The 9,291-nt window shown below is 48.8% G+C and overlaps 1 protein-coding gene across 1 annotated transcript; it reads left to right on the forward strand.

The window, feature by feature from the left end:
- Window positions 1-1,303: 1,303 nt before the first annotated feature.
- On the forward strand, window positions 1,304-7,561 carry CNGA2 (cyclic nucleotide gated channel subunit alpha 2). The gene is made up of 6 exons (XM_016164584.2): window positions 1,304-1,420; window positions 1,636-1,728; window positions 2,373-2,543; window positions 3,641-3,748; window positions 5,451-5,557; window positions 5,893-7,561. The coding sequence occupies exons 1-6, from the start codon at window positions 1,311-1,313 to the stop codon at window positions 7,296-7,298; spliced, it is 1,995 nt and encodes a 664-aa protein (XP_016020070.1). The 5' UTR covers window positions 1,304-1,310; the 3' UTR covers window positions 7,299-7,561.
- The last annotated feature ends 1,730 nt before the right edge of the window (window positions 7,562-9,291 follow it).

Below are 9,291 nucleotides of genomic sequence, written 5' to 3' on the forward strand. Positions count from 1 at the left end.
GGTTCACAGGCAATCCAATGGTTTTGGTGACCATTTCTGACCAAATCTGGTAAAGCCTACCAACTGGTCTTAGCAGGAAATTGCTGCTCCAAGTCTCTCCTGCCTCAACCTCCCTGATTCCATGGCAAAAGATACAGTAGAACAAAATCTTCTCTTTTCTGGAATTTTCTCTTTCAGCCTATTTTGTGGGTACTTCTTCCTCTACTAAATTTTTAAATGTCGGGCCTCTCTAGGGCTCTGGCCTGGACCCTCACTCTGTAGTCTCTTCCTGCACGATCGCACTAATTTTCTCTTCCTCGCTTCCCACACCCAATCCTTCTCTGAGTCCTGTTCATTTTTCCTAAATAGTTCTCCACTCTGTCTTGCCTCATGCTCCAGTGGCACAATCTTCTCCAGCCTTCTCCCACCTTGTTTATGTTCTTGCTCCTTCGATAATCCAGTCTCCACCTAGCAGCCCCAAGGATATTTCTAGAATGTAATGCTGTCTTTGTCGTGTTTTTGCTTAGTCCTTCCAAGGCTCTCTGTGGCCCAGACTAGAGAGTCCTGACTGGGACCGTTGCGTATGGAGCCCACTGGAGTTCTCCCTTTTCTCCTCCTTACTGCCTGCCCCACCCATAGGACTCCTCTCTGTTTCTTAGCTTCAGTTACATTGTTTTGGGGGTGCTGGAGAGAATGTAATTGGAACAGAAAGGAAGGAACCCCAGAGATAGTGCCCCTGGTTGAAGAAGTCAGTGAGGGATGGAACTCCTACCTGAGAATCATGAGCTCTGGGATGGTCTTGGGAGAGAACCACAAGGCAGGGGGTGGGCGTCAGCTGCCTTGAGCCAAGGATATACATCTCCTCTCACTGGGCAGGAGTTTGGGGGAAGTGGCTAGTTTGGAATTGCTCAGCAGCCTAAGCATGCACCAGACATTTTCTAAAACAGGGCACCAGAAGATGGCTTAAAGGGTTTTCTGTTTGTTTTGTTTTGTATTAGCTTTCATAGTTTGTATGTCAAACAATTCACTGGAGTAAAAGAAAAAGGAACACATCTTGCAATTTAATATTTCTTGCCTTTTAATTACTTATCAGGGTGGGGAGATCACTAGATCTTCTTGATGCTTGGAGCCTAGCACTTAGGTAATGCTGAGTATCCCTGCCCTGCACTGGTGGAGCAATACCCAGGTTTATCAGCATTTGCTAAATGGGCCCTGGTTTTCATTTTACTGCTTACCAGCATTTCTCCTGCCTTATATGGATGTCAGGGTCCTCTTTGACCTTTCTCTTTGCCCTCTCCCTGGCAGGCGAGGGTCCCACTTGTACATGGAGGATGACAGAAAAATCTAATGGTGTGAAGAGCTCCCCAGCCAATAATCACAACCATCATGCACCTCCCACCATCAAGGTCAATGGCAAAGATGACCGCAGGACCAGTAGCAGGTGAGTGTTCTGAGGCTGGTCATTTCAAAGATGGCCTGGAGGCTGCTACTTCCTCCCAGCTCTGCCTCGTTATCACACAGCAAACAATCTTAAATTCAAGAACACTCTCTCAAGGTACCATAGGATGTCTAAGCACCTCCCAGGAGGGGAGAGTGCTGATAGGAGACGAAGTATGCCTCGAGAACCCTTGGTCAACTCTGTTCCTCCCTCTGCAGGCCACAGTCTGCAGCTGAAGATGACACCTCTTCAGAACTGCAGAGACTGGCAGAGATGGATGACCCCCAACGGGGGAGGGGTGGTTTCCGAAGGTAGGTTCCACCATGGTCCTGCTGCTACCCCCTCCCTCCCATGGGGACTGTCAAAGTAGCTACCATGGCTCTCTTCCTCCCATTCCCACCGTGCCTTTCCACCAAGGCCTCTGGGAAACATTGTCAGTGCTATCCTAGCTCAACTCTTACCTCCTGAGGAGGCTTCTATGAACAAACTTGGAGTCGCAGAGGAAGCTTACCTTTAGACTTGTTAGTCTCAGTGTCGGGGCAGGGAGAGGGAGGAGGGATCTTTCCCAGGAGACAGCTCTACATAGAGAGCAGTGAAGTCTGCAGCCCAGAGTTGTAGGCTTCATAGAGAAATAAGGAAGCTTGGGCCAACCTTTCTCCAGGCCTGTCCTCTCTTAACACAACTTCCATCTTGCCCTGGAAACTTCCTATTTGCTCTTTGTAATGAACTGAGATGGCACCCCCTACAGGAAGTCTACCCATTGCCGTTTGGCTGCATTTGGAATCATGCCTGAGCTCCAGCTCTCTACCCTCTGCCCTGGCCAAGATCCCATCTCTTAGCATTGGGAAATAATGGCCTGGCCTGTTTCCCAGTTCCATCATCAGACACTGAGCTCCTGGGTGCAGGTTCTAAAAACATGGTTCTCTCTGGCTCCTGATCCCTCTTGCACTTCTAGGATCGCCCGCCTGGTGGGAGTCATCAGAGAGTGGGCCAACAAGAATTTCCGTGAGGAGGAACCAAGACCTGACTCATTCCTCGAGCGTTTCCGTGGGCCTGAACTCCAGACCGTGACGACACAGCAAGGGGATGGCAAAAGCGACAAGGACGGCGAGGGCAAGGGCACCAAGTATAGCTGTCCGGCCTGTGGGATTGGAAGGGCTCTAAATCATGCAGTCAAGAGGGCTTGGTGGAACTTCTTATGCCACCATCAGAGGCAGAGTAGCACCTATACCAAGCCTTGCCATGGCAGGAAAAGGGGTGGGCAGGGTAGATCTACTGTGATTTTAAGCCTAGAACATTCCCATTGTCTATCCACGGCCTTTCCAACAGCCATTAGTTTACTTGCCGTACGAACCCCTGGTGGTTTTTCTCACCTAAGCTGCCCCTTGCCAGATTTCCTCTTGTTGTGCATGAAGCAAGTAGCAAGGGCATGTGGGAGAGATTGGTTGCAGACTCTGTTCCAGCAGTCAGTAGATGCAGAGGAGGGTGCAGTTAGACAGTGCCGTTGAGAGTGCGCCCATACTAGCGCCAATGTGGGAGCAGAGGTGGGCCTTTGAAGAGGCCGTGCTGGCAGGAAAGCCAAGGAACAACTGAGCAAGAGGAGGCGGCGAGGGCAGAGAAAGCAGAGGCGGAGGGTCTGTTCTAGGAGGAATGAGTAGACGACTGCAGATGTCTGGCCAAGCCGACATTCCCCACCTCTGGCCAGTGTAGGATAAGGGCTCTTGCCAAGGCAGGATGCAGCATCTGGGAAAACGATTTGGGGGCTGGAGGCCAGAGAGCGAATAGGGAGGGCGGGGTGGGCAGGAAGCACGTGGCGCTCACTTGCTTGGAGTTCCTCTTTCTTCCTGGGAGGGATGTGGGAACAGGTCTCGAACCTTCATTATCATCCTGTGGAAGTCCCTCCCCAAGCCCCAAAGCTCACCCAAATAAAAGCACTGTCCCTCATTATTCCCTTTGGACAAGGGGCCTCCAGAAAACATGGGAGCCAATGGGCCTAGAAGGGGTCAGAATAGAAAAGGGAGTGTCACTTGCCCATCTGAGCTCTCCTCAGATGCCCAGTACCAGGTTGTGGATCCCTGAAAAATGGGGCCCTAAGGCTACTTACCCCTCACCCTGCACACCCCCTTAGGCATTGCTCTTTAGGGATCCCTGGCCTCTGGGAGTGGGAGATGTTGTCGCAGTGGAGACCTGGTCTCCAAACCTGGCCTCTGTCTGTCTCCTCAGGAAGAAATTTGAGCTATTTGTCTTGGACCCAGCTGGGGACTGGTACTACCGTTGGCTCTTTGTCATTGCCATGCTTGTCCTCTACAACTGGTGCCTGCTGGTGGCAAGGTGAGCAGGGAAGGGTCTGGGAAGGGTGGTAGACAAAGCAGCCCGGTCTCCAGGCCCTGGGATTGGGAGCATACCAGTAGTAGCTGTGGACACAGAACTCATCCTAAGCCAGCCCTCTTTCTGGATTCCCCGCTCGTCAGTGGCGCCTCCTTCTGCCCTAACACCACCACCACCACCTGGATTTAATATGCCAGCACAGCTTCATGTCTAACTTTTTATCCTTTTCCTGGTGTCTGTAATCTGTTCCTACTCCTCCATCCACACCAACCTTGTCCAAAAGAGAGGCCACCCTCATCTCTCCCTGGGACAAATACGGCAGGCCTGCATCCCTTCTTTACAGACATTTCTTGCCCCTTCCAATGCATCCTCTACACTTGTAACGAGTGTGGTTAGTAAAAACTGGAATCTAATTATGTCACTCCCTCCTCACAAACTCTTCAATGACCCCTATTGTCCACAGGATGAAGTTCAAGCCTTCAACGTGGCCTTCAAGGCCCTCTAGACCAGGCCATTCCTCTAGCTCCACCTTCTGAACACACTTTAGCCCCAGCATTCACTACTTTGAATCATAACATAGTGTACCCTCAAGAGAACATTTTTCTCTCCGTTTTCAACCTATGAAGATTTTTCTTACAGTCTTAATTCCAAAGCTACTCTCTACACAAGCTTTCCCTGACAGCATTTCCCACCTGTCATTCATTCGGCCAGGAAAAGACTGAGCACCTATTGGGTACTAAGCTCTGGGCTCAGTGCTGGGGTTAATGTGCTGAATGAGACACACATGGTCTCTGTTTTCTGGGAACTCTCAGGCTGGTGGGGGATGCTGATAGTAAACATGAACAAAACAAATGCCCAAGATGAGTCCAGGGAGTGGGGGCAGGAGCTACTAGAGAAAGAATGGTCAGGGTAGATCCCTCTTAGGAGGTGGTATGTTAGCTGACATGTGAGAGGGAGTCAGAGAGGAAGGTACAGACCAGTTCCACAGGCTCTGCATTCCAGGGGAGGGAGTTAGAGTCTTATTCTAAATGTGACCAAGCAGTTAGAATTAATTGCTTCTCCCTTTGACTGCTACACTCACTGTGTCATAACCCTGAGTTCTATCCTTTACTCTGCTCTCTGACTAGGCCACTACCATTCAGTCACCAAATCTCATCAATTCCTCCTAAAACTCTCCTGCAGCCTCCAACCTCTCTCCAGCTACTTACCTTAGTCTAATCCCAGCTACTTAGCTCTCTCTCACCTCGACTGGCCAGTGCTCCATGTTGGGTTCTCAATAAGTGTCTGTTGAATAGACGACCATGGAGGCTGTTCAGCTGTGTGTTACAGCTCATCCTTCCAATGACTTATTTTTCATTCAACTCACAACCCATTAAGCATGTGAATCCTGGTGCTCTGGGCTAGGGCATGGGGCATGCAGTAATGGGTAAGAGGTGGTCTATGTGTTCTTGGAGCTCGCAGTCCAATGGATGAGACAGATAAGTAATTGTCAGTAGTCATGCTTATGTAATGATGCTTATATAATTATATGGGTTGGAGTCGAAGTTGCTTGTCAGTATGTGTGTCCATGGTATCAGAATGCCTGTGACTCATCAGTTCTCCTGGTAGCCATCCTAATCCCTGCACATAGTAGGCACTTCAGTTTGGGACCTCTAGGAGGCCTTGGCTTATTTTGTGGGTAAAACTCAGCCATGTCTTCCTGTAGAGCCTGCTTCAGTGACCTACAGAAAGGCTACTACCTAGTGTGGCTGGTGTTGGACTACTTCTCAGATGCAGTCTACGTTGCGGATCTCTTCATCCGATTGCGCACAGGTAAGTGAGCAAATGAGAGGCAGGAGCAAAACCCATATGTCTGAAGGCCTGAGTGAAAATTTTCAGGGAGCCTTCTTGACCCATTGTTAAAGTCAGCTGCCTGGCTGGGGCTTGGGTTGGTGCCTGTTCTTCTTTGAACCTCATGGTCCGCACATACATACTGAGTGAGATTCAGTCCAGGGGGTGATCCCTTAGGCACCTCTGGCCAGCCCTGTTACATGAATTTCTTATACCCCTCCTTGGGAAAGAGGGTTAAGTGAACAGTTTATGCATTAGCTTATTGGAAGGGACAGGCCTGAGGCCTGAGGTGATGTGTTGGCTTACATCTCCACTAGGTTTCCTAGAGCAAGGGCTGCTGGTCAAAGATACCAAGAAGTTGCGGGACAACTACATCCACACCTTGCAGTTCAAACTGGATATGGCTTCTATCATCCCCACAGACCTAGTCTATTTTGCTGTAGGCATTCACAACCCTGAGCTGCGCTTCAACCGCCTGCTGCACTTTGCTCGCATGTTTGAATTTTTTGACCGCACTGAGACACGCACTAGTTACCCCAACATCTTCCGCATCAGCAACCTGGTTCTCTACATCTTGGTCATCATCCACTGGAATGCCTGCATCTACTATGCCATCTCCAAATCCATTGGCTTTGGGGTCGATACTTGGGTTTACCCCAACATCACTGACCCTGAGTATGGCTACCTGGCTAGGGAATATATCTACTGCCTATATTGGTCTACACTGACCCTCACCACTATTGGGGAAACACCACCCCCTGTAAAGGATGAGGAGTATCTATTTGTCATCTTTGATTTCCTTATTGGTGTCCTCATCTTTGCTACCATCGTGGGAAATGTGGGCTCCATGATCTCCAACATGAATGCCACCCGGGCTGAGTTCCAGGCCAAGATTGATGCTGTCAAACATTACATGCAGTTCCGCAAGGTCAGCAAGGAGATGGAAGCTAAGGTCATTAAGTGGTTCGACTACCTGTGGACCAATAAGAAGACTGTGGATGAGCGGGAAGTTCTCAAGAACCTGCCAGCCAAGCTGAGGGCTGAGATAGCCATCAATGTCCATCTGTCCACACTCAAGAAAGTGCGCATCTTTCAGGACTGTGAGGCTGGCCTGCTCGTGGAGCTGGTATTGAAGCTCCGTCCTCAGGTCTTCAGCCCTGGGGATTATATTTGCCGCAAGGGGGATATTGGCAAGGAGATGTACATAATCAAGGAAGGCAAGCTGGCAGTGGTGGCTGATGATGGTGTCACTCAGTATGCCCTGCTCTCAGCTGGGAGTTGCTTTGGAGAGATCAGTATCCTTAACATTAAGGGTAGCAAAATGGGCAATCGACGAACAGCCAATATCCGCAGTCTGGGCTACTCAGATCTCTTCTGCTTGTCCAAGGATGATCTTATGGAAGCTGTGACTGAGTACCCTGATGCTAAGAAGGTATTGGAGGAGAGGGGCCGGGAGATTCTGATGAAGGAGGGGCTGCTAGATGAGAATGAGGTGGCAGCCAGCATGGAGGTGGATGTGCAGGAGAAGTTACAGCAACTGGAGACCAGTATGGAGACCATGTACACCCGCTTTGGCCGCCTGCTGGCTGAGTACACAGGGGCCCAGCAGAAGCTCAAGCAGCGCATCACACTTCTGGAAACCAAGATGAAGCAGAACAATGAGGACGATTACCTTTCCGATGGGATTAACAGTCCTGAGCCAGGTGTTGCTGAGAAGCCATAGGGCTTGGGCCCAACTGCCTCTCCAACCCTGACCTTAAGTCAAGAGCTAGAAGAGCTGTGTAGGTCTTCACATTTGAATACGTTACCCCCATGTTGCCTTGAATTCTCCCAAAGCCTCTGTTCCCAGGTTTTTGGCTCAATCACCCAGGAGCCCTCCTCTAAGTCCAGCTAACAGCTAAGCTTGTGCACATCGTAGATCATGTTGGCTTGGCTTCCAGGAGGTTCAGCCTGTCCAAGTGTGAGGAAGGAAGAGGGGAGCAGCTGAATTGTCTTCAAAAAGTGTCTGCTGGAACTGAGAGCCTAGGCAATAATCTGATCTGAAGAAGCCCATCTACAGATAGAATGGTGTGCTCTGCAGCAATACTCCTTTCTCTCTGGGCACCTTTACACCTAGCCACTTACCACGTGGTTTGGGTTCTTGCTTTTCTAATATATGTTCTGACTATCCCCAATTTCCACGCACATGTATGTAATTCAAACGTTACCCAGTGTCTGTCTCCTAAGGCAGGCTAAGGGTGTGGAGGGGGACAGGGAGAGGAGATATTCACTCAGAGATGCCTCTTCCTCTCAGGCACTCCAACACCTGCTCTGTTGATCTGTCTGTCTGCAAGCTGGGAGTGAGATCTCTGCATTCTTCTCTGGACCAGAGAGATGATGATGCTCCTGGTTTCTGGTCTATTCCCAGACAGGAAATGAGGAGCAAGGTAACTGGTAGTTAGCTACCAGGCAATGCCACCAGGAGAAGGAGGTGACCAGGAGCACTGGCCATCATCCTTATGCGCAAAACATTTCTTAAGAGGCCCTGAAGGCTGATGGTGAGTGGGAGACTTCAAATTAATACTTGCAATAGAGGTACTTACAAGTAATAAACTCCTTTAAATTATTTGTGGTTATTGCTCTACTCTGCTATTCACATTTTCTCCCTTCCTCCCTCAACCTCTCTCTTTTCCCCATACATCTCTTTTTCACTGATCCAGAACTCACTCACCTGCAACACCCTCTGATGTCTTCCACTGACTTCCTAAGCCCTACTGGTCCTTCGGGACTCAGCTCGCACATCATCTTCTTGAAGAAGGCTCCCTTGACTGTACCCATTCCCACACTAGGCAATCAATCACCCCTTCTCTAGGCATTCACAGTGATCACTGGCTCATATCACACCTTGTGGTTGGTTTTGATGAATCTGGTTTCCCTCCAGACTGTGGCTCTGAGGGCAGGGACCAAGAGAGTCTCCCTCACTGCTCTGTTTGTAGCCTTAGAAACATGTCTGGCACAGAGGAGAATGTTTATTCACTGGGGTAGTAAGTGAACACACCAAAACTCCTATGCTTCCATTTGCCACCAGTCATGTCTTAATAGAAACACTGGCTATGTCTGGGGAGTTGGAGAGGATCTCCTAGATGAACAGATATTTGAGTGGGTACCATTGGATGATCAGGAACCTGAAAGACAAGTACTAATTAGTGGGCAAGAATATGTAAGTAAAGATTAAGAAGCCTTCATGCATACCAGTTCACTCCTCCTCCTTAACTATGGTACAATACACATAAAATTTACCATGTTAACTATTTTTAAGTGTACAGTTCAATAGTGTAAAGTACATTCACATTGTTGTGAAAAAAATCTCCAGAATTGTTTCATTTTCCCAAACTAAAATTCTGTACCCATTAAATGATTTCCCATTTCCCCTCCCCCAGCCCCTGGCACCCACCATCCTACTTTCTGTCACTACGAATTTAACTACTCTAGATGCTTCATATGAGTGGTATCATATACTCTCCTTTTGTGACTGGCTTATTTTACTTGGTATAATGTCCTCAAAGTTTATCCATGTTGTAGCATGTGTCAGAACTTCCTTCCTTTTTAAGGCTGAGTAATATTCCACTGTGTTAAACCATATTTTGTTTAACTATTCATCCATATCAAGGTACACTTCGATTGTTCCATCTTTTTGCTACTGTGAATAGTATCGCCATGCATATGAGTGTACAAAT

This window comes from Rousettus aegyptiacus, unplaced genomic scaffold (assembly GCF_014176215.1).
Source record: "Rousettus aegyptiacus isolate mRouAeg1 unplaced genomic scaffold, mRouAeg1.p scaffold_m13_p_9, whole genome shotgun sequence".
NCBI classification, from domain to species: domain Eukaryota; kingdom Metazoa; phylum Chordata; class Mammalia; order Chiroptera; family Pteropodidae; genus Rousettus; species Rousettus aegyptiacus.